This window comes from Aspergillus brunneoviolaceus (genome assembly GCF_003184695.1).
Source record: "Aspergillus brunneoviolaceus CBS 621.78 unplaced genomic scaffold BO95scaffold_61, whole genome shotgun sequence".
In the NCBI taxonomy this organism is placed as follows: Eukaryota; Fungi; Ascomycota; class Eurotiomycetes; order Eurotiales; family Aspergillaceae; genus Aspergillus; species Aspergillus brunneoviolaceus.
In genome coordinates this window covers 205,210-231,367 of record NW_020290791.1, presented here as the reverse complement: position 1 = coordinate 231,367, position 26,158 = coordinate 205,210, and the positions used below count along the sequence as shown (strand labels likewise).

The 26,158-nt window shown below is 52.6% G+C and overlaps 12 protein-coding genes and 3 non-coding genes across 15 annotated transcripts; 6 read left to right on the top strand and 9 right to left on the bottom strand.

The window, feature by feature from the left end:
- The first annotated feature begins 200 nt into the window (after nucleotides 1–200).
- Nucleotides 201–1,607, top strand: BO95DRAFT_228143 (uncharacterized protein). The gene has a single exon (XM_025581246.1). The coding sequence runs from the start codon at nucleotides 266–268 to the stop codon at nucleotides 1,364–1,366; it is 1,101 nt and encodes a 366-aa protein (XP_025439338.1). The 5' UTR covers nucleotides 201–265; the 3' UTR covers nucleotides 1,367–1,607.
- Nucleotides 1,273–2,803, bottom strand: BO95DRAFT_484517 (uncharacterized protein). The gene is made up of 2 exons (XM_025590353.1): nucleotides 2,118–2,803; nucleotides 1,273–2,091 (listed from the first exon to the last, which is right to left on the bottom strand). Exons 1-2 carry the CDS (start codon nucleotides 2,593–2,595, stop codon nucleotides 1,484–1,486), a joined length of 1,086 nt encoding a protein of 361 aa, XP_025439337.1. The 5' UTR covers nucleotides 2,596–2,803; the 3' UTR covers nucleotides 1,273–1,483.
- Nucleotides 2,804–3,105: 302 nt separating this feature from the next.
- rscE (putative RSC complex subunit (RSC8)) lies at nucleotides 3,106–5,847 on the bottom strand. Its single transcript, XM_025587212.1, has 3 exons — nucleotides 5,534–5,847; nucleotides 4,905–5,395; nucleotides 3,106–4,853 (listed from the first exon to the last, which is right to left on the bottom strand). The coding sequence occupies exons 1-3, from the start codon at nucleotides 5,628–5,630 to the stop codon at nucleotides 3,387–3,389; spliced, it is 2,055 nt and encodes a 684-aa protein (XP_025439336.1). The 5' UTR covers nucleotides 5,631–5,847; the 3' UTR covers nucleotides 3,106–3,386.
- Nucleotides 5,848–6,246: 399 nt separating this feature from the next.
- On the bottom strand, nucleotides 6,247–7,074 carry BO95DRAFT_228104 (glutathione S-transferase family protein). The gene has a single exon (XM_025581245.1). The coding sequence runs from the start codon at nucleotides 6,955–6,957 to the stop codon at nucleotides 6,298–6,300; it is 660 nt and encodes a 219-aa protein (XP_025439335.1). The 5' UTR covers nucleotides 6,958–7,074; the 3' UTR covers nucleotides 6,247–6,297.
- Nucleotides 7,075–7,952: 878 nt separating this feature from the next.
- Nucleotides 7,953–8,025, top strand: BO95DRAFT_t237. The gene has a single exon. It is a non-coding gene; the product is annotated as a tRNA-Cys (tRNA).
- A 320-nt stretch (nucleotides 8,026–8,345) lies between these two features.
- On the top strand, nucleotides 8,346–8,417 carry BO95DRAFT_t238. The gene has a single exon. It is a non-coding gene; the product is annotated as a tRNA-Cys (tRNA).
- Nucleotides 8,418–8,622: 205 nt separating this feature from the next.
- On the bottom strand, nucleotides 8,623–10,751 carry BO95DRAFT_445723 (uncharacterized protein). Its single transcript, XM_025587211.1, has one exon. The coding sequence runs from the start codon at nucleotides 10,661–10,663 to the stop codon at nucleotides 8,702–8,704; it is 1,962 nt and encodes a 653-aa protein (XP_025439334.1). The 5' UTR covers nucleotides 10,664–10,751; the 3' UTR covers nucleotides 8,623–8,701.
- A 207-nt stretch (nucleotides 10,752–10,958) lies between these two features.
- On the top strand, nucleotides 10,959–13,143 carry BO95DRAFT_395651 (DEAD/DEAH box helicase). Its single transcript, XM_025583721.1, has 2 exons — nucleotides 10,959–11,238; nucleotides 11,301–13,143. Exons 1-2 carry the CDS (start codon nucleotides 10,966–10,968, stop codon nucleotides 13,029–13,031), a joined length of 2,004 nt encoding a protein of 667 aa, XP_025439333.1. The 5' UTR covers nucleotides 10,959–10,965; the 3' UTR covers nucleotides 13,032–13,143.
- A 5-nt stretch (nucleotides 13,144–13,148) lies between these two features.
- On the bottom strand, nucleotides 13,149–14,886 carry BO95DRAFT_455591 (aromatic prenyltransferase; the record flags this gene model as incomplete). Its single annotated transcript, XM_025588352.1, has 3 exons — nucleotides 13,149–13,156; nucleotides 13,459–13,559; nucleotides 13,643–14,886. The coding sequence occupies 3 exons, from the start codon at nucleotides 14,884–14,886 to the stop codon at nucleotides 13,149–13,151; spliced, it is 1,353 nt and encodes a 450-aa protein (XP_025439332.1).
- A 1,021-nt stretch (nucleotides 14,887–15,907) lies between these two features.
- On the bottom strand, nucleotides 15,908–18,059 carry BO95DRAFT_370020 (fungal specific transcription factor domain-containing protein; the record flags this gene model as incomplete). Its single annotated transcript, XM_025582900.1, has 5 exons — nucleotides 15,908–16,361; nucleotides 16,425–16,654; nucleotides 16,707–17,428; nucleotides 17,494–17,918; nucleotides 17,977–18,059. Coding segments are annotated over 5 exons (1,914 nt in total), but the record flags the coding sequence as incomplete, so codon positions are not given.
- Nucleotides 18,060–18,592: 533 nt separating this feature from the next.
- Nucleotides 18,593–19,964, top strand: BO95DRAFT_516904 (FAD-dependent oxidoreductase; the record flags this gene model as incomplete). The annotated part of the gene is made up of 2 exons (XM_025591854.1): nucleotides 18,593–19,123; nucleotides 19,224–19,964. The coding sequence occupies 2 exons, from the start codon at nucleotides 18,593–18,595 to the stop codon at nucleotides 19,950–19,952; spliced, it is 1,260 nt and encodes a 419-aa protein (XP_025439330.1). The 3' UTR covers nucleotides 19,953–19,964.
- A 427-nt stretch (nucleotides 19,965–20,391) lies between these two features.
- Nucleotides 20,392–21,099, top strand: BO95DRAFT_466580 (BTB/POZ domain-containing protein; the record flags this gene model as incomplete). Its single annotated transcript, XM_025589225.1, has 3 exons — nucleotides 20,392–20,429; nucleotides 20,496–20,690; nucleotides 20,730–21,099. 3 exons carry the CDS (start codon nucleotides 20,392–20,394, stop codon nucleotides 21,097–21,099), a joined length of 603 nt encoding a protein of 200 aa, XP_025439329.1.
- Nucleotides 21,100–21,286: 187 nt separating this feature from the next.
- BO95DRAFT_475670 (cytochrome P450) lies at nucleotides 21,287–23,262 on the bottom strand (the record flags this gene model as incomplete). The annotated part of the gene is made up of 7 exons (XM_025589875.1): nucleotides 23,087–23,262; nucleotides 22,874–23,024; nucleotides 22,758–22,817; nucleotides 22,524–22,704; nucleotides 22,412–22,494; nucleotides 21,991–22,356; nucleotides 21,287–21,921 (listed from the first exon to the last, which is right to left on the bottom strand). The coding sequence occupies exons 1-7, from the start codon at nucleotides 23,162–23,164 to the stop codon at nucleotides 21,287–21,289; spliced, it is 1,554 nt and encodes a 517-aa protein (XP_025439328.1). The 5' UTR covers nucleotides 23,165–23,262.
- A 523-nt stretch (nucleotides 23,263–23,785) lies between these two features.
- Nucleotides 23,786–23,875, bottom strand: BO95DRAFT_t236. The gene has a single exon. It is a non-coding gene; the product is annotated as a tRNA-Asp (tRNA).
- A 51-nt stretch (nucleotides 23,876–23,926) lies between these two features.
- BO95DRAFT_503617 (putative MFS drug efflux transporter) lies at nucleotides 23,927–25,858 on the bottom strand (the record flags this gene model as incomplete). Its single annotated transcript, XM_025591094.1, has 5 exons — nucleotides 23,927–24,310; nucleotides 24,337–25,040; nucleotides 25,099–25,347; nucleotides 25,403–25,559; nucleotides 25,615–25,858. The coding sequence occupies 5 exons, from the start codon at nucleotides 25,856–25,858 to the stop codon at nucleotides 23,961–23,963; spliced, it is 1,704 nt and encodes a 567-aa protein (XP_025439327.1). The 3' UTR covers nucleotides 23,927–23,960.
- Nucleotides 25,859–26,158: the final 300 nt, after the last annotated feature.

Genomic DNA, 26,158 nt, shown 5'->3' with positions numbered 1-26,158 from the left:
TAAAGCTTCGCGGGGAAACTCTCGATGTTCGCCCGTCGCGTGCGCGGCTAACCTGAACCGTTTTCGCGTTTCGCCTTCAGAGAAAACAATCTACGGAGTACTATTACCCCTTTGGGACTTCCGCCTTTTTGACCGCCTTGATCTCAGCCGTACAACTCGAACAATCAAACAATATCAAACAACCCCGGGGAAAGAAAAGGATGTCGGCTAGAGAGCAACGAACTCCGCAAAAGCAAGAAAACAAGTCAATAATCAGTTCTTAACGATGCCAACGAAAATCACCCCTTTGTCGCCAGTCACGGTTCCCGCGGCGACATGGCGGCATCTCCTTCGATCACTCCTTCGCGAGGCATCCTATCTCCCCGACCCCGTCGCCAAAGGCTATATGCATCGCTATGTCCTCGGTCGGTTCCGACACTATGCGAACAACCCCAGCTTCGAAGAACGGAATGATCTATGGCAACGCTGGCGACTACGGAAGACAGCTATCAAGGGTCTGTCGGTACTACAAAGAGCCAATCAAGGTTATATGAAACCACTAGAGAAAGTCCTACGCATGGCATATGGTCGCACCGGGAGGCGGAGGAGGGAACTCATTCTAAGCCTCATTACTCGAACGACTCCGCCTTCGGAGCCGAAGCCGAAGTGTTTAGAAGATCTTCTGGCCAAGAATAGCATGACAGAGGACTGGAAACCGCCTAGGGTCGTTCAAGATCTGTTGAAGGCTCAGCTCCAGCAACCTTTGCTTCAATATCTCGATGCAGCCCCAAGAATCAAGGATTTTGAGCCGGTCATCCCCGAAAAGAATTCATGGGCTAGGCCGGTTCCACATTGCCGGCGAAGGAATATCAGAAAGAAATGGTACAGCAAAGTCTTGGCCAACCTCCTTCCACCAGTCCCACGCCGCGATCTAAAGATTCTTGAAGGTCTAATATCAGGCCAATTGCCATGGATGCCACCTAAAAGAAGGAAAGCCACTGGAACTACCCCTGCTCCTCCATCTGAGCCAGAGCTCGATGTTGCATTCTTGGTGAATGGCCCAAAGAAGGGTCAGACGTTCAAGCCCTATGCGGCCGGGCGACCTCATGTGTTCACACGTCGGTTCATGCTCAGAATCTGGATGCGCATCTCAAGTCTAATACCCCGCGTTCTCATAATCGAAGAAGCCGGGACTGGGGAAGTAAAGCACAGGTTTACATGGAAACGAGAATCTATGACCAGACCCACTCTTCCAGCGAGGAAAGACATTACAGCTGAGATCTTCGAGGGCGTCGATTCTCAGGGGAAATTGCTCGCAGGTCAATTGAAGCCCGAGCAGCAAGGCAACGATCAACCTCAAGACGCACCCGACGTCAAGATTCACTAACATACATACCACTTAAGACACTACTCAAGGGAATTGAATCACACCTTCAAAATTGCATCATACCCCGACAAATGGGTCTTGTGGATGCTTCACAGCAAGCGCACCTGCTAATCGCTCCTATGGATAACAATTTCGCAGGACCCGAAGTTGCCCAAACTCGTTGATGTATGGCTGACTTCCGGTCGCAACGATCCAGGGTCCGTTGACCGGCTTCTCTCGCTCGATCCCAAAGGGCCAGATCTCCTCCATGGTCAGGCGAAAATCATCCTTCGGCTCCCCATTCTTGATCCTCAACTTCTCGAAGAAGACATACGCCGCATAGAAGACTATGCCCGTGTTTCCCACGAGGGCGCCCTCTTGCTTGAGGGACACCTGCAGCAAACCGGGGATGATCGTCTTCTCGCCCCCAGGGAATGTCGCCTTGGCCGCATCCCTCAGGAACCCGGCCTTTGTGACACCGGGCTTGGCAACATGCTTCTGGATCATGTCCCTGACTCGATCACAAGTCTCAAACACGGGCACCTCAAGCTCCTCGTCCTCCTCATCCTCCAATTCAATACCAGAAACATCATACTCCGAGTTTCCATCCGCTGCACGACTACCTCTACCCTTCCCCGCCGTAGCCGCCGTAGCCGTCTTCGCCCTCTTCTTCGTAGCCGGCGCCACAGTAGAATTCCCCGAAACATCCCCAAAACCCGCTGCTGCTGCTGCTGCTGCTCCTGCTCCTGCCCATGCAGCATGACACCCCTACCCACCCTTCCCCCCTCCTCGAACCCCCGAAAGAACTCCCCCGCCTTGACAAACGTGACCGACCTCGCCCCTTTCTCGGGACCACTCTGACCCACAAAATCCCGATACGACTTCGCCGACACGCCGATCAGCCGTTGAAACTGCCCCGGCTGCATCTGCCGCGCGTCCAGAAAGTCCCGAATGTCCTGGCGGACCTCATCGCAGTTCTTGTTAACAGAAGACCGACCCCCGCGCGACGACCTGTTTTCCTTATCGTTGTCGTGGTGGTCATCCTCGGCGTCGACGTCGATAACGTCAAATTGCGCGTCGGTCGAGGAGCGTTTCTTCGTGCTCGCGCTCGTGCCTGTGACAGGGGCTTTGCGGCGGCGGTTGACGTTCAGCTCCGGGTTTAGGGCGGAGGAGACGAGGCGGGTGAAGACGTCTCTGTACGCTTCGGGGATGGCGGCGAGGCGGTCGGCGAGAGGGTCGTGGGAAGGCATGGTTGGTGGGTGGGTCGATATAAAAAGGTACTCCGTTCAGGGTTAACTTGGTATTTAGTTAGAAGGGGTTGGGGGAGATATTGGATAGCAAGAAAGGAATAAGAGATTTAAAAGAAGAAATAAGAATGGAAGTGATAAATACCGTCGTGTACGACGATATTTTTTTTGTTTTGTTTACTTTTCTTTTTTTCGAAAACGCCGTTTGGTGGTGACCTGTTCGCGTCTCAATGGGCCACCTAGAACCGGGCCACCGTGTGTGTACTAATGAATGGGTCACCTACTTCCGGAACACCCACGTAGTTCCGGAACACCGCGTTTTCCTGGGAAAGTATAGGACCCGGAAAGGCTTACCATGGTCATCCAGCGTATCAGGGTAAAAGTGTATTCATTGACTCGCAGGCACAGATAGCTCGGAACTCCCAATAGCAAGAAAAGAAAACAGGAATCATGTGCGCCTTTTCCTACCTAGTAAAAAAGAAACATTGAAGAATCAAACCATAGTGAATCCACATCACTGATCACCAAAGCCACGCGTCGCTTCTACCCAAGCCTCAGTTTCTCCAACAAACTCCCTGGCAGGCTCTTTGCCTTCTGCTCGCCCCTCCCCTGTGATATTGTACAAAATACAATGGGATATTATTGAAAAAAGAAAAGAAAGATGACACCACCTTTCAGCGTTCCTGCCCAGGTCATGACAGCAGTAAAAAGAACAGATATCATTAGATATTCTTCGCCACTCAAAAGACGTGTCCAACAATGCATGGCGTTTATGACGAAATGAAAAGATCTCATTACAAGTCCAAGGCCTTGTAGTCAGCCCCGGCCTCTGCGCTCAAGGGCTGCACCCCCCGGCTAGCATCAGCACCCGTAGGCTGGAAGTTGTACCGGTTTCCGATACCCGCCGTGGCGGCATCGGCGAGCAAGGCGTTGGTCTCCTCTCCGGGGCCCTTCAGACTGACCGATTGAAGAGTGTCTTGAACCTCCTTGACTCTCTTCTTGAAGGCCATTCGGTCCAAGAAGAGCTGCTGGCGAGCGAGCTCGAGTTCGCGGCGTTCAGCCTCAATGATCTCCTCCATTTCGTTGAACTGTGCCAACTTGATCTCGAACTTTTGTAGCGTCACGTTCACCGCAGCCGAGACCAGGCGGGTCATTTCCCGTTCTTCGTGAGACGCCAAGGCACCAGCGCGGGCAGCAGAGGCAGCCAGGGCAACAGTAGGGAGGGAAGCTTTGCCTTCCTTGTTGGCAACGGTGCTCTGGGCCGTCTCAGCGGCGGGTTCCTCGCGAGTAGCATCCACCTCCATGGAGTCTTCTGCCTTCACTGCACTTTCCTTCTCCTTGCCCTTCTCCTGGGTCTTCTCGGCTCCAGAACCCTTCTCAAGCTGCTTTCTGAGCTCCTTGCGAATTTCCTCCACCGAGCGACCAGCCGCGGCAGCGGCCACAGAAGGCTCGGCCATCTGGGCCAAGAACGCGACCACAGAAAGGACCGGATTCTCGGACTGGCTGATCGGATCGCGTCCAGCCGCCGCCCGGACCTCGGGGGTGTCGTCAAGGTACTTGTCCTCAATCTCGAGCTGCAGGAATTTCATCACGCACTCCTCCTTAGTCCTCGAGCCGACATGGTTGGCAATTTGTTCCCAGTTATCGTCAAAGTTCTCCAGACCCTCAAGAAGCAGGATGAGCTCCGAGTCAGACCACGGGGCATCTTTATCGGGGGCGATTGTGTAAGGGCTTTCTTCGAGTTTGACGAAATCGGAGGCATTGTGACTAGAAGGCATCCTGCCCTGTAGGAAACAGTTGGGGCAGAGGTCATACTTGCTATCAGATGCGGGGTTGGCGGTCGCCGGCGTCGATTTGGCGTAGTGGAATCTGAGGCGAGTGCAGTCGATACCGCATGAGAAGCAATGGAACTTCTTCCTTGGCTCCTTGCTGGCACTCTCCAATGCCTTGGTGGCATCAGCAGGGGTGCCGTTGGCTGCCGAGCCCTCACCGTTGGTCTGCTTCTCCTTGTCTTCGCTGGCAGGGGTAATCTCCTTGCCCTTATCGTCATAGACGTTACGGCGGATTTCGAGGTTGAGATCGGCCTTGGATGCAGGGGCAGCCGATGCTGCGCGATCGGTGGCGGGGAGAGGCTTGCCGGGCTTGACAAAGTGATTGGGACCGGGCTGGAAAGGCTGCAGACCCCTCGGCGTGTCGGCAACTACTCGGAAGTGACCCGTGAAAGGAGGACCGATATTCGATGGGCGTGTCTGAGGATCAACCTGGACATAATGTCAGCGTCAAATTGTGAGAAATCTGCAGCAAATACTCACTTGATAGTTGATCAAACCCCATTGTTCGAGGAAGGAGTGAACCCGCATGATTGCGCATACATCTCCGGCAAGATTCCGGCGGCATGCAGTGACTGTGAGGTATTCGATGGGGTTGAGTCTGTATGTGTTGATCATGAAATCACGGTAGTCCTTGTAGACCGCGGGGGTCTTGCTGCGGTTTCGACCGTTGAAGAATTCGGCGAGAGCTTTCTTCTCGATAGGGTGGATCAGGTGCATGTCGAACCAGGATGTATAGCTAGGAAGAATGATGGCATGGGTTTGTGAAACGAGATGTGAGCGCGCAGAGTTCTCGGCCGAAGCCTTGGACTGTGCAGGCTGCTCTTCCGCGGTGCCCTCTGCTCCTGATTGCGCAGCGACTTCGGCAATCTCATCACCCTCGCTTTCCTTCTTGGTTTCGGTCTCTGTACCGCCCATCTCCTCATCTTCGGGTTCGCCATCGGCAGTCTGGGGTTTCGGGGAAGCAGGGGCATCTAGCGGGTTATCAGTCCCTGGAGCTGTGGATAATTTTCGTTCTCAGTAGAACTTTCTTGCGACTGCGATCTCGCATCCCACGGTTGCGATGGTCGACATGTCCCGATTCGCTGCGGGAGCAGGGAGGCAACACTCACCGGAAGCACTGATCACGTCACCCGGAGCATCCTGAGCGGCGGTGCCCGCCTGAATATCATCGGCAGGACCGCTGGAAATGACAGGGCTGTCTTCCATATTTGTTGATCTGATGGCGGGAGATGACGGTTGATGTCGCAAGCAACGGAGAACAAGAGACCTTCGCGCTCCTCAAGCTTCAAGGGATTGGGTAATCGAAGTGCCGGTACGATCCCTAGTGCGGTGGTGCTTGGGATCCTAGAGATATCGAGGGAGTGGGAAGAAACCAGCGGGTGGTTATGACCACCAAGATAGCAACAAGTCGTGGGGAAGAAAGGTGGTTGCTTGGGAGCAGAGCGACTTGTCGCGACACGGGCCTCGCTCCAAAAACTCGCGCCAAGACCCTCTGGTGCGCTAGTCCCAGTACGCACTAGCTCGGTTGCCTCCATCGTCCTCCTCATCTATACGAGGGTTATGAGTAACTTGCAGTCATTTTCCAAAATAACTTGATGGTCATTTTGCATTCTATTAGATGCCGGTCCGTAGCTAGGCTTGCATTGCTTGACATCAAGTCGCCAGTATTGGTTGCTGGCTTGACAACACTTCTACGAAATGAGTACACCATATATCAACACGGCACCAAGGCCATTCCTACAGCGAACCTCTGGATACAATGGCAACTGTGATTCAGTGTATTGATACTCGCATAAACAGCATACAAATCAGCGCGCGCACGCTTCAAATCCCAAACCAAGCTCCAGGTCTATAGCCCAGTCCCTCCTCACTCCTATTTAGCAGCGAGACTCTCCCTGTACGTCTTCAGGCACTTCGCGATCGCAGGTCTCGCCTGCAGTCTCTGCAGCCAAGCGTTGACGTTGGGAAAGTCCTTCTCCAAATCAATGGCATCGCCAGTAGCCATGGGAATAATCTGGTACCACTGCACAAACGCAGCGTCTGCGTAGCTGTACTTTCCATCGACCAGGTACTCCCGGCCTTCGAGGACCTTGTCCAGCACGCCCGTCACGCGGCGGATCTCGTTCAGGTAGCGCTCTTGAGCACTGGTGATCTTCTCAGGATGGTAACGAGTGAACCAGATGAATTGACCGAAGTACGGCCCTTGTCCGGACATCTGGAAATGGAGCCATTGCTTGGCATGGAAGTAGCCCGGGGTGCCGGCCTTGGGGCTGATCTTGTTGTCTTTGTCGTAGGTCTCGATGAGGTATTCGATGATGGCACCAGACTCCCACAGGGTGATTCCGGTGTTGGGGTCTTCAATGGCGGGGACACGGCCATTGGGGTTGATGGAGATGAAGGGCTCCTTCTTGATGGTATCGAACGGCACATTTTTGTGCTCGAAGGGGATCTCGAGCTCTTCCAGGATCATAGCCACCTTCCAGGGGTTGGGGCCGCCTTGGTGGCCGTGGAGGATGATCGGCTTGAGAGACATCTTTGGGTAGCGGAAGAATGTGTGGTAAAAGATATTCGATTAAAGTAGTTGAGAGAATGTTATCTGGAGGATTGAAGCTGTTTGTGATGATAGGAGTCCATCTTGGTCAACACCCTGCGTGCCTTATATAGATATCTGAAGCGTTGAAGCTTCAGGACAACATATCCTTTTGGATATCCCTCATAATCTGTCACTTTCTAGAGTGACATAATGCATAGCTTTCGGGTCACCGCAAATGTGGATGTTGAAAAAGTCGCCGGCTCATGAGACAGGTTTCATTGCCGAATGTTCAACCGCTGACAAATGCACAGCAATGGACGTGCGTATACTTTACATTTCCATGGTAGGTGATGAGCGTTCTCCTCCAGGAGGAAACCTGTGCATAATTGAAGTAAGGAGTATGTCCCTTCGGTCAATTTGGTTCTACTTCATTTGTCAGGGAACGGTGTGTCGGGGTTATATGAGTCTGATCAGGTGGGGAGCTCGAGGTTGACAATACCCAATCCGGGCGCACTCGACATTCTAAGGAGAGCTGCATTAGAAATCAACATCTGTGGGGATGAGTGTTCATGAATGATCCCCACACATAGCTTGGAAGCGGTCAGCTTCGATGATCACAGAGCCACTTGTTCAAGGCAGTGTCTTGGTCAGCTACCACGACAACTAAGTTAACTAGGTTGCTAAACCGGTCCTGCTTACAATGCAGTCCTGCGCTGCCTTGCAGTCCTGCGCTGCCTTGCAGGTAACAATAAGCTGTGAGCACAGACATCCTCTTTGCTTACAGAGGCATGCATTATGGCTAAGCAATAGCAGTAAAGGGCCTTACGATAGCATGGTATACGAGTAGGTGCTTACGCTACACCATTGTATACTAACTTCTCTTCCTGCTTACAGGACAAAGATAAAGAGTGTTTGAATGAGTTGGATCTCGCGTGCCATGAGCTGCGAAGTCTGCATATAGACCTCTACACCCTGTTACCAAATAAGCTTCAAAAGGGTCGGTAGCTCAGTGGTATGAGCAAGAGATTGCAGATCTCGAGGTCGCGTGTTCGATCCACGCTCGGCCCTCAAAGCTTTCTTTTTATGGATCCTATTTGTCCTCTCAGTGTGGCTAGAGCTTCTTGCCATACGTGAAATTTTTGATTAATTGGCTTGCAGTAAGGAAGAAGTCCCCGGATGGTCGATCGATGCTGGCTTAGTGCCTAAATTAAAGAGACTTGTTTTTGACCTACCCTTGTCACTCTATAATAAATCCACTACTCGCATTTTGCTAGCGTCGCACGCCCTGGTGTATCTGCCCAGGGATTCATTCATCAGTATTGGATGCTATTGCCAAAGCTATATTTTGATTTATGATGTCAAAAATTGAGCCGCCAACCACAATTCGAGGGTCGGTAACTCAGGGGTAGAGTGTGGGACTGCAGATCTCACGGTCACGCGTTCAAATCGCGTTCGGCCCTTGTCTTCTTCTTTTTGGCCTGCTACCTCAAATTTTGTCAATCGGAAAAGAGACTCAACACTGAAAGCTTGTGTTGGCTTGATCTTTTTTTCTGTTTAGAGGACACCTAGTTCATCCCTGCACTTTTTGTTTATCATGTCATTCATTCTGCGAACCTTATTTGTGGCACTCCATGGAAGGAGCATGACATTCCTGTTACTGAAGAATCCGAAAATATATTCCATGCTGGGTATCGCAAAATGGTATAATGCACACAGAAATCACCCACCCAAACCACACTACATACTAGGAGCCAAGGACAGAACCTACGCCTTGCTCCTCGTGCATTGTTTCATCATCTAGCACCATACTATCAACCTCATGAACCTTTCCAGGACTCGAGCCTGGAGGCGAAATATCATACTGGACATCAGTGTTGCCTCCACTTGCGTCCACCCCAGCAGAACCCGAAAGAAAAGATTGCATATGTCCTTGCTCGAGACGTCGTCTTTTATTCCTGTTCTCAAGAATCTCGTCTTGCAAGTCAAAAGCATCGTGGCCATATTCCTCCCACTCGCTTCGGTAGAGTAATCGATCCCGCCAATCGAATAGATCATCCATCGACTTCCGCACACTAATCGGTCTTTTGCGCGGATCTGGCTTCATCTGACGCGGATCTTTTTCATTTTGCCCTTCGGTCTCGGCATGACCATATGATGGAGTAGGCGGAGGCGACCGACCAACTAGCTCCCACAGGTTAGACTCTTCAGCGCGGCTTGCTTCCCTGTCCACCTGTTCTGCGTATTCGTCCTCCGAGTCAAACGGAACCTCCTCAATGGGCTCTGGTGAAACTGCCTGACCAGAAATAGGAGGCTCGGATTCGTTACCGGCGTCTGAGCCCTGATCGTCAACCACCTGGCTCCCATCTCTACCCCTAGAAACGCTCCTCGCGATCGAGCCCGACTGGGAGGGCAATGGTTGCTTTCGAGATAGAATGTCCTCCACCTCGTCATAGTCCATTTGTATCGACTTCCAGCCCTTCACGTGTCGGTTATCCACAACATCAAGGGAGAGTCTCCGGGCGAGACCAACCCAAAAATCAGAGTTTTCTCGCTTCATGTTCAAGACGTCCAATGCTGTTCTGACATCGCGAGCCCTGACATCGCGAGCCCTAGCCCGACCGTCCTCTTCCACTTTTCGCAACCTTGCATCCGCAAAGAAGAGGGACGACTGTACCAACCGGCGCGTTAGACTCACAGCCAATGAATAGAAGTCGGCGAACGCATCCGCCGTCAGGGACGGGGTTTCGTCTGCGAAGGACAAACCACGCCAATTCTCATCCGACCGTGTGCCCCCGGAGTTCATGAAAAATCGCTCCGAGAGATTAACCCAGTTGCTCATCTTGAACAAGCTAGCCGTGAGATGCACACTGGATCGGTCGTAGACATCCCTATCCGGAGTATGGAGCTGTTCATCCCGAGTTCCTGTTTCCAGGTCTTGTGCTCCGTGGCCGTTTATATTTTCGGCTTCTTGATTAGCTGGATTTTCATCTTCCGCGAGTCGATGATCTGGATCGTCTGCTCTCGCTCGACGGTCGGCTTTTTCTGTTTTGGCTCGATGATCCAAATCCAAAGCTTTCTCATAATCGATGACCCAGAAATCGCGGTGCTTGTGCCTTCCAGTAACATCCTCATCCTGTTGCTCTTTCAAGCGCAGTAATTCGGCATAATGATCCAAGGTTCTGTGACATTCATTGCCAATCTCGGCGGCAGCGGGAACATCGGCCAGAATAATTGTTCGGCTATGCGATTGCGTCATATGGCGCTTTTGCAGACCGTTCTGTAAGAGTCTGAGATGTTCCTGCACTTCGATCTCCGACTTCGAGCCGAGCCTGCGGGCAACCTCGCGGATCCCTTCCCTCCCCTTCCGGTCCAAGCTGCGATATAAAACTCCCTTCTCCTGTGGATTCCAAACCACGACTCCATTCTGTGTAGAGTTATACCTCTCGGCGTCGGGGTCCGCAAGATCGGGCGTGTCATCATCGGCAAGTTGTTTTAACACATCGACATAGAGATCCACCGCTTTTCGTGGTAGCGTAGACTGCAGGTTATCGAGAGCTGAAGCTCGTGTGGTATTTTTGCGTGCCAACCCGCGGGGCTCCGCGTCTGTTCTCTCATCATGCGTCTTATCCAATGATGATGCTGATCGGGTATTCTCGTCGGGGTTGCAAACAGAGTCCGATGGATCATCGTCTACCGAATTGCTCATGATCGACTAGCTCACACCGGATGCGTAGGTGAAACGAATTCCAAACCATCGCCCCAGAGTTACATCAGAACCAGTAAAATGACCATCGGCGCAACCAAGGTGAGGAGCAAGTGAAGTTTAGGTGAGTGAAGGAATGACAGACAAGGTGACTTTTTTTTATCGGGGAAGATTTCTGATAAGAGCCCGTTTGCACTGTTTGCTTTCACCCGATAGATACTTTTTTTGTTCCCCGGAATTCTTTCCGTAGGCCTCTCTCGGTTCACACGCGGAAGGTTTATCGCTTTTCACTCCATGGCATCTGAATGGACCGTATTCGCCGGAAATTGGGATCGATTCCCATTTCAGTTGGGTTGAGGGCATTGAGGGCTCCCTGGACGCCTAATGTACGTATTGCATTCGTGCGCCACGGGTCTGCTGTAGCATACGCCGATGAAGCACCTGCAGCAGCAGCTCCCGAACCGCCTGGGATTGTCCTTCGGGACTACCAGGAGGAATGCATCCAGTCGGTCTTGGATCACCTGAAGCAGGGCCACAAGCGTCTGGGGATTTCACTTGCAACTGGCGCGGGCAAAACGGTTCGTTTGACAAGAACGTTGAGAATAGAGCTAGAGCCTTAGACTGACTGGCGAGCCATCAGGTCATCTTCACCCAGCTCATCGGACGCGTTCCGCCGCGCAATGGAAAGCACGACAAAGCGCTGATCCTCGTCCATCGAAGGGAGCTCGTCGAACAAGCTGCCCGGCATTGTCGACTTGCCTATCCCGACCGAACCGTCGAGATTGAGATGGGCAATACCGTGGCAACCGGACATGGGGACATAATCATCGCGTCGGTGCGGAGTCTAACGTCGAAGGACCGGATCGAGAAATTCAACCCCGCACATTTCAAGCTGATCCTGGTCGACGAGGCGCATCATATCGTCGCGCCCACCTATCGCACCGCATTGGCTCATTTCGACCTCAACGAAGCTTCGTCCAATTCTCCCGTTCTTGTTGGGGTGTCGGCCACGTTCTCACGCTTCGATGGCCTCAAGCTCGGCGCCGCCATTGATCACATCGTGTATCACAAGGATTATATGGATATGATTGACGAGAACTGGCTTTCGAATGCCGTGTTCACGACCGTTCGCTCCCAAGTTGACCTAGCGAGGGTCAAGAAAGACAAATTCGGCGATTTCGCCGTCGGCTCCCTCTCCGAAGCAGTCAACACGGATAAAACCAACGACATTACGGTGCGAGCATGGCTAGCCAATGCGGAAGGCCGCAAGTCTACCTTGGTATTCTGCGTGGATCTGGCGCACACTAAAGAGCTCACGGCGAAATTCCGGAGTCTGGGTATCGATGCCAGATATATCACGTCGCAAACCCCCAAGGATGTCCGCGATGAGCAGCTGCGCAGCTTCAGGAACCTGGAGTATCCGGTGCTTCTGAACTGTGGACTCTTCACCGAGGGCACTGACATACCTAATATTGATTGTGTACTACTTGCAAGACCGACCCGTTCTCGCAATCTCTTAATTCAGATGATTGGAAGAGGGCTGCGGTTGTTTCCTGGCAAGAAAGACTGCCATATAATCGATATGGTGGCCACACTCGAAACTGGCGTCATTTCCACACCGACTCTTTTCGGACTACACCCGGATGAAATACTGGAGAAGACAAAAGTGAAGGATATCAAAGAGAAAAAAGACGACGAGAACAACAATTACCGAGAGCAGCCAGACTCAAAGCTCCCGGATTCCTATGCCGAGGACCCTGCTCAATCGGGCAACATCAAGCTCACCTTCACCAAGTATGACACGATCTATGACCTCATCAATGACATGAAATCCGATAGACATATTCGCTCTCTGAGCCGCTACGCCTGGGTTCGGGTCGCCGAGCATCGATACGTTCTCTCCGGCACAGCGGGATGGCTCACCATTGAGAAAGAGTCGGAGCGGCAGCCTGAAGAATGGACAGTGCACCATGTCCTGCAATACGGATTATCCCAAGAGGTTAGAAAATATGCCCGACCTCGTCTTATCGCCTCCGTAGCGGACTTTGAAGCGGCCGTTCGCGCTGCGGACACATTCGCTGGTGCTGAGTTCGAGGAGCGATACATCTCTGCCCATCAGCCATGGCGTCGGCAACCGGCCACGCCGCCTCAGCTTGAGAGGCTTAACAAGGCCAAGATCCGTGATGGTACAATTACGGCCAAGGATATCACCCGAGGACAGGCGGCGGATATCATCACGAAGCTAAGGCACGGTGGCAAGAAGCGATTTGCTAAGAAGATCAAGGAACGACAGGTCGCAGCAGATAAGGCTCGAGAATTTGAGGATCTGAAGAGAAGGACAGAGGTGAAGGTCGGGCCCTTGGAAAATTAAGAAGATCGGCAGTGTGATGATTGATCTATTTGTCTTTGGTTACACGCCCAGGACTATAGGGTTCATCTACATCGAGTCATGCGATGACAAGTCCCGTGATGTTGACCAAGAGAGCTTCTAGCGAGCTAGTCAAATGAATTTGGACGGGGCATATCCCAAGTAATTTAATGCTATACTCGAGCACTGTACTACTCTCTAGCCGAAGATAGCCGGGAGTATGGCATGTTTTGCCCACTTTGCCGTGTTTGAAGAATTGGCTGTAGTAACCACCGCTCCGCACCTTCATCTGAGCCCTTCGACCCGCCTCCCCGGGACATATTCATCTCCCTCCTCATCCCTCCCCCCTCTCCCCGGCTCAAACAGTCTTAAACGCCCCATACATGGAAACGAGAATACTACTCGACCAGAGCAGTCCCATACTCCATACAGGAATGATAGTACATGCTCACATAAGCCCCTTTCTCCTCCGTATACGCGAGAGACACGATGCTGTGAATCCGAGTGGTTTGGCTCAGATCCTCATGCGCACTGCAACCCCGTCAGCACAGACACTGGACGGAAGAACCAGGAAAGGGAGGGAAACCAGAATCAAAAGACCGGAGGAAACTCACAAGACATACTGCAGGTCATCGACGTAAGTGTTCGCCTTATCCTCCCATCCGAGTGACTGGAAGAACCGGGCCAGAGCCTTGGCCACAAACAAGTCGTTCTTCCGATGCAACGACAGGTACATCTTGGGGAGAGGCGTCTCGCGATCCGGATGGGTCTCATAGTTCCACGCCAGAACGAGGAGCTGCCTGGCCAAACAGTCCCGCCGGTGGGTTTCCTGCTCCTCTTCCGAATCCTGAGCCAGATGGCGCCCACAGCAGCAAATCCCCGCCTCGTCATCTTCCTCCAGGTACGCCCACAGCCGACGCAGCAGCTCCAGACCCTTCTCGCACCACGATCCCCCCTGCGCCTTCCCGCCCAGCGTCCACACATGCTCCGCCTTCTTCAGACTAGGAGGCTCCTCGCCGCCACAGAGCCCGTAGAGCTTCAACCTCGACGTCGCCGCATCGGCATAATCCCACCCTAAAAAGTTGAACTCCGTGAAATGCTTGCCGGCCTCCATATATTCGACCGCCATCCGCGCCGCAGCCACATTTCCGGCTCCGGTCCGCGCGTGCATGCGTTCCAGACACTCGAGGACGGTTGCTCCCAGAGCCTCCGGGGCGAGTTTCCACCGGACGCCCAGGAACGCATAGCCCTTGGCTGCAATCGCGCCGGCCGACAGGAAATCAAACCCCATGCAGTAGGTGCCTTGCACCGAGTGGGGTGTGAATGCGTAGTCGCGCACGAGCCGTTGCTCCTCCTCGCCGGAGATGGCGAAGTAGCCCATGATCTGCCGGTGCAACTCCATATCAAAGGCCCCCAGCCCCTGTGCTGCCACCTGGGCGGAGATCTGCGCGGCCGCCACCTGGTTGAAGCGGTCATGGGCCGTGTCTGTCATCGGACCAATGGGTTCCATGGTGAGACGCACGGTCGACGTCGACGCGGAGCCCTTGCCCTGGAAATTGAGGCTCATCTCGAACGGGTGGCCCGTGATGGTTAGCAGGCTCCGCCACTGATGCGGGTACGGGCCTAAAAAGGGTACGAGCTGATTGCGAAGGAAGAGGAGGTATTGGTATTGTTGCGATAGAGGGTAGTGTGCGACCTGGAGGAGGCGGCCCATGAGAGGGGCGATGTTCTTCCACCACTTCAGCTCGTTGGGGTTTGGAGACTGCGTGGGATATTGAACGATGATGTCCCATGGGTTGTCGGAGGCGTTGCTCTTGGGGGTTTGTGTCCTACGAGCATCACGGAGTGTGGTATCCATCTCTGGCTGTGATTCCGGCAATGGAGGTACCGGGAGCGTGACTGTATCCTGCGACTGGTCTGTTGCTGCCATACTGAATCGATGTAGAGGTAGGTGGCATCTGCTGGCAGGTAAGCGGTCTTCCAAGATCAGCTGGGTATATATAGTCTCAAGATGCTATTCTACAAACTGCAAAAACAGCCCCTAGTTTTCAAATCTGCCTGTCATGAAACATATCAAGGGTGAGTGTCGTACGCCAGCGAACTGCGTCAACGAAACGCCAGGTTTTATAAACCACATCGAACGCTTTCCTGCTCTGATGGCACCCGAGAAGTGTCCTAACTTCGTCACGGGACCTGTCCAGCACAATCCCTCGAGATATACTCCGAAGTCCGCTTCCCCTGGCTTGACATGTTCCACCACTAGCATGGCAAAAGTCTGACAAACGTAACCCTGGCCTCGACGAATAACCTCAGTATTCCTTCCGACGCAATCAGCAACCAGCCAAAGGAGAAGGAGACCCTGGCAGCAAGCCCTCATCAACAGTAATTGCACTAGAGCAACTGCTCAAATATGACAGAGCCCCCAAAATGTGTCATCAATGGTCAATGCTGAGTTGCCATGAACATCCCGTCCCGTGAACACAATGCTTATCCGGTGACACAACCCCAGGCATCATCAAACGGCTATCCACGAATCAAGCAATAAACATGACCATGCAACATTTGCTTCAAAATGCTACCCCTGACAATCAGCATAAGACATATCCCACAAGAACCAATCAAACTTACTGTCGCACGCCCGTCGAGCCTCCTTATCATTACTTTGAAGGACTATGCCCTGGTAGTTCTAATCAGTCCGAACAACTAGCTTTGTAGCTACTTCTCCGAAGTCCAGAACTTATCTGATCTGCAACGCCTACCGAATTTCGGCTCCAGGGCTCCCGGTCGCCGCGAGTGGCCAGCGGACAACCCTAGCATCGTCAAACAGTCATCCACATATCCAGCAATGACTATAACGATACAACATTTGAGTAGAAATGCTACCCCTGGAGATCTCCATAATACGTATCCCAGGAGAACCAATCAAACATGCTATCAAACGTCCGTCGAGTCTCTTTACCCTTACCTAGAGGATTATGTCCAGGCAGGGCTCCCATATCAGCCGGAAGCAAGTCAAGGTAGCTGGAACCGTTGAGTTCTTCTACCTCTACGCGAGTGCGCTCGTGATCGTGCCATTCACACGGCGGACCTTCCGTTCCAGTGGAAGCGGAGTGAACATTCCTCGCCAGCTGCAAGAAGGTAGCCGCAACATGCTCGAGCCTGATACACAGCGTCGCCAGGAGACGCATTTGCGAGCGCATGCTTGCGAAATACGTCACCGTTGTCGCGAGAAGGTTCAGATCGTGTTCAACGGTAGGTGTCATAGGGCCTGGATGGTGCACGATATTCTCAAAAATGACGAAGAAAGAAGTGAAGGGGTAGTAAAGAAGATGCCTTTTTTCCCGATTAGTGGTTAGTTTGACTAGAAATTCTGAGCAGGACGCAGGTGTGTTTTACCAGATAACGCCGTTGTATACAGAGTTCCAATTGGAGACCATTGACGTCAGAAGGGATAGGGCTTCGCGGGCGGACGATAGACGCAGACTTGACGAAAACTCCTCGCCTTTTAGCAGCAGGATCAGCACGTGCAGGTACTGGAACTTCATGCTGTTGATGCCGAGAGCCATCTCCCGGACTTGGTCTGCTGTGGATGAGGCTCTCTCAAATTCCAGGATTTCTGCCATACGCTGTCTTAGGGTGAGAGAATTTCTTTGAAATGAGAGATGGGTGGATACTAACCTGGTTAGAGTACGAGTACCAAGCATTCAGCTTGGATCGTAGTTCCATGCGCGAGTAGATTGCGGAGTGACCAGTAGCAAGGATATCCGCAAGGATTCCCATCAGCTTTGCTAGTTCGATAGAACAACGAAGCATCTGTGCACCGAAGTGAGAGACTCGTTGGGGGATCTCTGTACCGTGCATACGAGTATGAGGCTGGAACATGAGCAAGGTACTTTCGTTCGGCAGAGGAACATGGTGATACAAAGGGGTGGGCAAGAAGACAGGGCGGCCGAAGGCAAGAGAGCAGGATTTGTCCATCAAGAAGAGAAGCCAGAAGAGACACAGTTGATGCTGTCGCGATTCAGACGAGCCTTGAGGACCAGATATATGCATGCCGAGCGCTTCCGCCTGCCTGCATGCGCTGCCGAGCAACATCCACGAGGTATTGGGCGCGGCGTAGTCCTCGCCATGCATAGCTAGAAAGGCTAGTACTTGCACGTTGACCTCGCGCGGCTCGAGGAAGATGCTGCTGTTGCTGAGGGCCAAATGCACGTTTCGACGTAACACTGCCCCTTCCTCGCTATCCTCCTCGACGGGCACGGCTGCCAACAGCATGTAGTTGAAGTAGACGACCCAAGCCTTTTCCTGTACCCTGTGTGGTTCAAAGACAACTTGCACCATGACTTCATCCGGCGGACTGATGAAAAATGGTTTGCCAACGTCAGCTATCTGAAAGAATCCTGGTCATCCCGCGTCGATGTTAGTTATAAGTTCAAAGTATGAAGCACGAATCGGGTAGCCATACGACTGATCATTCGGTAGCCCGTTGCTTTGGAGGGTACATGAAAGACTGCTGCACTTTTTTCAGTCATCTGCTCAACGTGACTAGTACCTAGCTGGCTAGATAGATATCGAAGCTCGGAGCGGGCACTCAGGTGAGTGGCATCACTCGGTGGTCGGGGTATCTTCTCGATGCTTGCTGACGCCTCTCGCAAGAATGAGAATGAATGCGACGGGCCGATGTAGAGCATGGGATTAGAACGATCTTTCTCAACCACAGTTCTTTGGTCAGTGTCGGATGGTGGCCTCGGATCATCGGTCCGAGCGGGTGCAGAGGCAATGACTTGTAAGGCTTTATCGACGGACTTGGACAGTTGCTGTACTAGCTCCTCAAGATCTTGTAGTCGACTCTCTATGGTACGCTCATCAGCTGACGCAGCACCCAAAGAGCTTGACAACATTCGTGATTAGTTTCCATGTTACATAGACTCAATTGTGGCTGACTGACTTGACGTCGAATGTATCTCTCGAATAGATGCACTCGCCTGGCCATGGCTTGCAAGTATTGCATTTCGGCAGCTCCCGGGAACATCTGCACTCCTTTAATCAGGGGTCGAAAGCATGCGAGCATATGTAAGCTTACTTTAGCTTCTTTTGCCTGCAAAAGTCACACTGTGCATGTCAGTGGCGTGTTTTCCGGTGGCGGTCAATCTACAGTACTGCTTACCGCAAACTGGGCTAACCTGCGTTGCATGGTAAAAGCACCTGACTGGTTGGTCCCGGAAGAAGATTCGGACTAGCTAGCCTGATATGTTCCAGGTAATTCGAAGCAAAAACCGAGAATTCAATGTAAGAATGGCCGTCGGCGATGCAAAGTCCGAGATGATCGTCCTTTGGTTCGGAGCCTCCGGAGTGAGCCAATCAGACGGCTCGAACGGACACTCCGCGGCCCATAGATGCGGAATCGCGACAATGAGGGATATAAGTATCAGTGCCTCATGACGACTGTCTATTTGAAGTAGAATGTCAATAATAATTCAATCAAACCTCCCTTCGTGACAGAGGACACTTCTCGCCTTGAATTTCTGCATTGTATCTTTGCCGCATACATTCATACCAAAACTATGAACCCAACCCCGTCCATTGCAATCATCGGCGGCGGACCAAGTGGTCTCCTCTTCGCTCGCCTTCTCGAGATCAACGGGATCACCGACTACGTCGTGTACGAGCGCGATGAGTCCGCTATTCCAAGTCCGTGGCAGCAAGGAGGCACACTTGACCTCCGCCCCTCCTCAGGTCAACTGGCGCTCCGCCGCGCCGACCTGTTCGATCAGTTCAGCAAGTTCGCTCGCTGGGATGCTTCGTGCTTTCATATGCTCTACCCAGACGGGACTACCGCAATCCGCCATGACCAGGAAAGAGATGCTCCCGAGATCGACCGTCTGCACCTCCGTCAGCTGCTCCTGGAGTCGATTCCGGCGCACAAGATCCGGTGGGGTCATGCTGTCAGGGCCGTCGAAAGGAGAGAAGCCGATGGCAGTCAAGCTGGTAGTGAAGATGGTGATATAGTCATTCATTTCCTGAATGGAACCATTGCGTCTGGATTTCGGTTGGTAGTGGGGGCAGACGGGGCTTGGAGTAAAGTGCGCCCTTTGGTGAGTCTTTCGAGTACACAAAAGTTCCTCCCGATCGGAAGACATGCCCTGTCATTTTTGTCAAACGGTCCTCTACCCTTTATTTCTAACGTCAATGCAGATAACGGCAGCGAAGCCCGTATACTCAGGCAAAATGTTCATCGAAGGCCGCTTAACACATGACAACCCTGGCTACGCCATCGCCAAAGAGCTCGTGGGCCCCGGAAGCATGTTCGCAGCCGGGCACCACAAGAAGCTGGCCGTGCAGCGAGTCTCAAACGGTACATACCGTGTATACTTCGGGCTGCAAGCCCCCGAAGACTTCTATCACCACCGCGAGTGCAGCAGCGGACCCTCCGGGGACGAAGATCGCAACAACCGCACGGAGCAACTGCGCAGCCTGCTACTCTTGTCGGACGAATACTTTGCCACCTGGGGGCCGCAGCTGAGAAAGTTCGTCGAGACCGCGGAGGGGCCCTTCCGTGCCTGGCCGCTGTATCGGATGGACCCCGAGAAGCTTTGCTGGAGTGGAAAGACCCCCGGGTTAACGTTGCTGGGGGATGCAGCGCATGTCTCGACACCATTTGTGGGAGAAGGTGTCAATTGCAGCTTGTATGACGCTGTCGTGCTGGCTGATAGCATTGTCAAGCATTGCGGTGACGGTGCGGGATTCGATAGTTCGAGTGCAGAAAAGTTGAACCGTGCTCTAGAGGAATATGAGGAAGACATGTTAGCGCGAGGACGAGATCTGATTGAGCGCAGCACGGCGATGGAGAAGGTATTCTTCTCTGAGGACGCGGTGACAGGAGTTCTCGAGTTCTTCAAGAGTTTCAGTGAGAAGTCTGAGTAGAGACATGGGTGGATGTTTGAGGCCTGGTCCTCTCCTCGGGGTGCTTCAAGAAGGAATGGTTCCATTAGCTGGGATCAAGGGTGAATGCATAGTATGTGTATGATGTGCAATTGGGTAGTCGGTAGAAACACTGACCTTCTCTGGAAGGCGAGACGCGGAAACCACCACCATGTTCGTGTCTGGCCTGAGAGATAAGGCAATCAATATCAGGATAGTTACATGGGAGATGACCACAGCGGACTCTTCCTTCCCAATGGGACTTCCCAGGAAAACTAAGACACTGCGGACCGAAATGCACTAATTCTTCGATCACTGCTTTCTTGGACACTCACACACCGATTATCAATCATCCCAACAAGCTAGAATTGATTATCCTTTAACCCTGTTACCTATTCTACCAATTTAGACCTCAATGACAAGCAACAGAGCACAAAAGAAAATGCCCAAGCGAGCCGCTTCCCAGGACAATGCCGGGGTGTGAGCAGCGTCCCCTCCTCTCCCCAGTTCCACAGATTCGCTAACCACACGCAAAAAACGCACCAGGCAACCAAAGCGTCCCAAACCATCCATAGCATGGATCAAAGTACTGGTAGGCCCGCGAGGCACGATGCATCGGATCCCCGAACGAAAAGCCCGTTCGTCATCGGAGTTCTTCGACAAAGCACTGGCGGGGACATGGAAAGAAGGCACGCAGCGTACTGTCAGGCTTCCCGACGTCGACCCCCGTACCTTCGGAAAGTAATTCTGGTGGCTCTACCATCCAACCTATACTCCCAGTTCCGAGTTCAAAGACCTTGTCAAGGCGTATATCCTGGCTGACAAGCTCATGGACAACAATTTCGGGAATCAGTTAATCAATGCGATTGTGACACGGTTAACTGGTGGCAGCGGCGGATATCGCTCTCCTCCTTCCAAGGAGGAGATGGAGTTCGTGTGGCGGGCGTTACCTCCCCTGACGCCGCTCTACCGGCTGCTGGTAGATTTCGAAGTCCACGTTGGTCCATTCGCATCGAGTTGGTTGAAGGACAACGGTGTGGACAAGGGGTTTTCGGCTCTGGATGGTGAAAAGCTGAGCCGAGAAGACTGGCTGACTCGGCGGTTCATGCTGCAGGTCATGTCTACGGCGATGACTCGGTTTTGCGTCTAGTCGACCTCAACCATTCCAGATAAGTGCATCGGATTACCACCGAGCTGTGGGCGGTGGTGAGACCACCTGATATGGCTTGTCACTCTGCTCTCGCCTCAAATAACTCCATAGATATCATAGATAGTCCCTACCAACTGAAAGCATCATGCACCATGCAATAAGACATGCCCTGACACAGACTACAACCTCACACCACCACCCTCCTCTCCCTAAACTGGATATACGGTCCATTCTTCTTGCTAGTAAAGCACCAATCGGTGTGATACTCACCCACTCTGACCCCCTTCCCCTCCCCGACCTTCTCCAACTCCCCAGCCGCAGCCCGCAAATCAACCCGCCAGAGAATCCTCGCCAGCACCACCGTAAACTCAATCATGGCCAGTCTCTTCCCCACACACGACCTCGGCCCCGCCGAGAACGGTGCGAACTCACTCGGATCCACCCCCTTTCCGCCGGTCGAACTCGCCAGCCACCTCTCCGGACGAAAGCCGAACGGATCCGGGAAGTACGTCGCGATATGATGGAGGGGGTAGATGCCTGCTCCAACTTCCATGCCCGCCGGGACAAATTCCCCGTCGACCATCGCTTCACCAGGCAGGACCTCGCGCCAGAGCGCGCCCGCCACGGAGGGCGTCAGCCGCATGGCCTCGTCGATACAGGCACGGAAGTAACTGCAGGAGGCGAGGGTGGGGCTTCCGGGGCGGATGTCGATGATGGACGTGAATGCACGGCGGATCTCGTGAGTGGCTTGACTCAATGCCCTGGGGCAGCGCGAGAGGTAGAAGAATGCTGCTGCCATCGCCGTGGAGGTTGTATCCGAGCCTTGGGGGCGATATATCAGCTGAAAACACCGGCACTGCGTTAAGAGGGAGGGGGGAAGAGAACACCCACCAGCAACAATCAACAGATTACTCTCCGCCCACAGTTCCTGGAATGGAAACCCCTCGCCCGTCTCCGGGTCCTTCGCGGACAGCAGCTTGGTGCAAATATCCGCGGCCCACGGATTCGGATGTCGCTTGCGATCCTCCATGATCGAGCGACCGGCCTGCGAGAAGCGGAGGGCCTTGGCCATGGCTCCTGGGTAGAGAAAGCGGCCGAGGTGGAGTTTCTCGATCAGCGGCTCTTCGGTCAGCAGGGACATGCGCCGCATTTGGGACATGATCCCATCGAGGATGTAGTGGTGGGTGTTCGTTTCGAGGGTGTTGAAGGAACGGCTGAAGACGAGCTCGGTCATGACGTCGAACGTGTAGAAGTCGCCTTGTCCGTGGAGTCAGTAAGTACCAGAATCTGGGACAGAGTTGAGAGGACGAACTCCATTCCGCCATGTTCTTTGGACACGTCCATCCATCTTCCGTGTCACTGGCGACTTCTGGACTGAAGTTGTCCTGCTTCTCGCTCAAGCGGTCACATAGGTGGTCAACAACTTTGAGCAATGAAGCTTCCAGCGTTTCAGATTCTGGTCGGAGAGGCCTTGGCTTAGAATGCGACGTTTTCTGCCGTGGACTTTCTTGTCGACGACGTTTAGGGTGCTGTAGGCGCCTTTGATGAGGGGGATGCTGCGGTAGGACTGGCTTTTATGGACATTCTTGCCGAAATCGTAGATGTCTGGTCAGTGTCAGTCATGCTCGGCTGGTTTCAGTTGGCAAATAGTGCCTTACCGTGGAACCCAGTGCTGGAGGCAAAGACAATGCGGTGTGGAGCGTAACGAACGATAGGCCCTGTTCCGATACTTAGTAACTTAAGAGGAAGAAAGAATGCTCAGCAGAGAAGGCACCATATTTCTGATGACACCGCCAAATATCAACATGGAGATCCCCCGACTTGCCGTGGTATACAGCCCTCCATGTTGTGATTTTGGCGAAGAAAGGGCCCGGATATTTGGCCAATGGGTGGAAGTACAGTCGGTAGATACAGATGCCGACGATCTGTTGGTGAATGAGCAATTGCAATTGACGAAAGAGTCGTATAGGCCAGGGCTGTGACTCACGTAGATAATCCCCGCGAAGAGACTCCAGCCACCTAACCGGAAAAGAAGATGCTGGACGTTTGCGAGGAAGGAAACCATGATTAACCAACCACAGTTGTAGTGGAATAGGCCCGCCAGCACGGATACTCTTGAATGATGGAGGAGGCACAAAACCTACCTTTCAGGGTAGCTTTGGTCTTAAGCAAGTTCATCACCACTTGGCCCATCAACCACGTTATAATCAACGGAGTTTCCCCCTCTGTCGGCTAAACATGACTTGACTGACTCAAACAAGGGTCATCAATCAACATGGTTCTTTGCAAGCTGCATGCACTGGTGACCAGAATCACAGCCAATGAGGCCTGTCCACCACCCCAATTAACCCACCGTTCCTAGTGGAGTCATCAGGACAGCTGCCAAGGCATTGATGAAGTATGTGCATTGCCTATTGGATTCGGTTGGTGCCGTCAGCAGTGGTCGTGTCGGAGATAAGGAAGAAGCATGTGCAGGGGTGAGATGAAGATACGGGTTGTTTTGTAACTCAATGGTTATTTACAGTTTGTTGAAAGAGAAGGCTTATTTTTAGGTATGTGAAACTTGGAGGTAATCATGGGAAACGACAAGACTACTTCATTTACTCAACGACTGCATGAAAACCACGGAATTTGCTCGCCTGTCTATCGAATGATTCCCGGGTGCAAGCAAAAAGTGTAAAAAAATCTCCCCGACTGGGAGTCGAACCCAGGTCTCCCGCGCTTGTTCCCGAGTGGGATTGACAAGCGGAAATCATGACCGTTAGACCATCGAGGAATGGAGATGTCTTCTTTCTGACATCACAACAATACAACGTTAATATCAAAAGCTCGCGCAAGTATCACCCTCCTAATACCACGGTTCAATGAACCCTGATCTTCTTCCTCTCCATAAACAGAGTCAAAACAAAACAAAAGCACCCAGCCACCAGGGACTCGATAAAGACCCGGCTGATTGCACGTACAATCGCCCCCAAGACCTGCTGCTGTTCTGACTCGTCCATGCTTTCTAGAAGGCTACTTCCAATCCCGGAGGTCAGGCTCTGAATCTGCGTATGATTCATCGAGGGAAAGAGTGCTTGGATCCTGTTCTGTGCCAGATTCAGGAACATGGAGTTGCCAATAGATAATGCAATGGCAAGCCCTCCACCTCTCGCACACATGATGAAGCCAACGGCGTTGGAGATCTCCTGGGGCGGGACCAGGACCTGGGCTAGGGCAAATGGGGCGTTCAGGTACATTCTGTGCCGATGCCGTTGATGACCATGGCGCCGTAGATGAAGGCGTTGGACGTGGAAAGGTCGATATGCATTAACATGGCGTTGGCCGCGATGACTAGCGCAGACCCGATGGCATACCAGGGGATGCAATAGCCCCACCGGACCATGAGATGGCCGTTCAGGAGAGTGAAGACGGCTAAGGCGCCAATGGAGGGCAGCAGCCGTACCCCTGCCAGCAGAGACGAGCTATGCTGCACAAACTGGAAATAGAGGGGGATGAAGTATATGGTCACAAAGGATGAAGTGCCGGCGGCTGCCCTTATCAGGAATTGTACCACAAGATCCTTTCTTTTCAGAAAATGGACGGGAAACATCCGGTGCTGAGGATTCGACCAGACCTGGTGAGCTCCTAGGATGATGAACAGAACACCCGAGAAACAGAAAAGTGCGATCTCGCGACCGCTGTTCCACGCAAAGGTTGCGCCGCCAAAAGAGATAGCCATAAGCAGGGAAATGTAGGCCCCAACCATGAATACATTGCCCACCCAATCAATGGCCTTCAACCTCTCCCAAAGCTTCACCCCTGGACGAAGGTCACGGGATGGAAGAAGGAGGAAATATGCTGGAGAGAAAGCACCCCCGATGCATAGGTTAATGTAGAAAGCCCATCGCCACGTTGCGGATTCATGGTCTGCAAAGGCGCCTCCGATGACGGGCCCGAGTCTTCTCGCAGGATTAGCCCGTGTTGCTACACGCTTGTTTGGCCGGAGAATGAACTCACACCGTCCCGATACCGAACACTGCTCCGATGACCTCAATATACTTTGGGCGCTCCGTCAGGGTGGTGAAAATAGACAGCATCATCATGACTCCGAGATACATGCCGCCACCCCCTAAACCGGCTATCGCCCGTCCGACGATGAGACAATCCATGTTTGGCGCCGCGCCGCAGACGGCAGACCCGACCTCAAAGATACCGACACATAGCACGTATATCCATTTTGGGTTGAACTGACCGTATGCACGTCCCCTGCAAGCGTGGTTGTAAGATAGTTAAAGAGCAAAGCCAGAGGGAACTTTCGTACCAGAAGAGATTTGTATTTGCCGACCCTAGAAGGAACGCCACAGACAGCCAGGGAAGCTTGTCAATCGAATCAAAGTCGTAGATGATATTTGGCTGCACGTCTGCGACAATTGTCTGGTCAAGTGCATATAGAAACACACTTGACAGGATAGCAATAACTAGCCATAGGTTGTTCAATTTAATTCCATCCGTAAAGATAGAAGGACAACATACCAGCGAAAGCCCATTTGATACCGTGGACATCCCGTGCAGGAGGTGCAGCAGGAGGTGCAGGTGAAGCAGAAGATGGGGGTGATGAGGCCGTCACAGTATCAGTTGAACTCAAATCATGATGTGTTTGTTTCTCCTCGTCCGACTCTTTCTCCCCATGCGAGAGTGTTAGTGTCCCTGGGTTGGTCCAACTTGCGGGAGGCTTCGGCTGATGAAACTCCAATGTAGTTCTTGAAGTCTCAGACATGATTGTAGATGATGAATAGCCAACAATAGCAGACTGAGATGTCTTTCTGATTGAAATGGCGTGAAGGAGCACCGAGATAAGGCCGGCCAGCTTCTCAAGGCATTTCAATAGAGCTGGGGGTGTGGTATTTGCTTCAAGCGCACAACTAGGTAGTATTCATAATCCATTGTAGTACCCGCAAAGTGCTTATGTTCGACTCGAATAAAGGTAACCCATGAACAAGGTGTTCAGGAGTTCTGCCCAAGAGTTCAATGCGCAAAGGACGGAGGATGGATGGTGATGGATGACAGTAGGAGAAGG

Coding starts and splice junctions, on each gene's coding strand:
- BO95DRAFT_228104 (XM_025581245.1), bottom strand. CDS start 6,957: ATGTCTCTCAAGCCGATCATCCTCCACGGCCACCAAGGCGGCCCCAAC.
- BO95DRAFT_445723 (XM_025587211.1), bottom strand. CDS start 10,663: ATGAGCAATTCGGTAGACGATGATCCATCGGACTCTGTTTGCAACCCC.
- BO95DRAFT_484517 (XM_025590353.1), bottom strand. CDS start 2,595: ATGCCTTCCCACGACCCTCTCGCCGACCGCCTCGCCGCCATCCCCGAA. Junction 2,092..2,117: donor CGAGGAGGGGGGAAGGGTGG/GTAGGGGTGTCA, acceptor CTGCATGGGCAG/GAGCAGGAGCAGCAGCAGCA.
- BO95DRAFT_395651 (XM_025583721.1), top strand. CDS start 10,966: ATGGACCGTATTCGCCGGAAATTGGGATCGATTCCCATTTCAGTTGGG. Junction 11,239..11,300: donor CAACTGGCGCGGGCAAAACG/GTTCGTTTGACA, acceptor GCGAGCCATCAG/GTCATCTTCACCCAGCTCAT.
- rscE (XM_025587212.1), bottom strand. CDS start 5,630: ATGGAAGACAGCCCTGTCATTTCCAGCGGTCCTGCCGATGATATTCAG. Junction 5,396..5,533: donor TGACGTGATCAGTGCTTCCG/GTGAGTGTTGCC, acceptor ATAACCCGCTAG/ATGCCCCTGCTTCCCCGAAA. Junction 4,854..4,904: donor GGGGTTTGATCAACTATCAA/GTGAGTATTTGC, acceptor CATTATGTCCAG/GTTGATCCTCAGACACGCCC.
- BO95DRAFT_228143 (XM_025581246.1), top strand. CDS start 266: ATGCCAACGAAAATCACCCCTTTGTCGCCAGTCACGGTTCCCGCGGCG.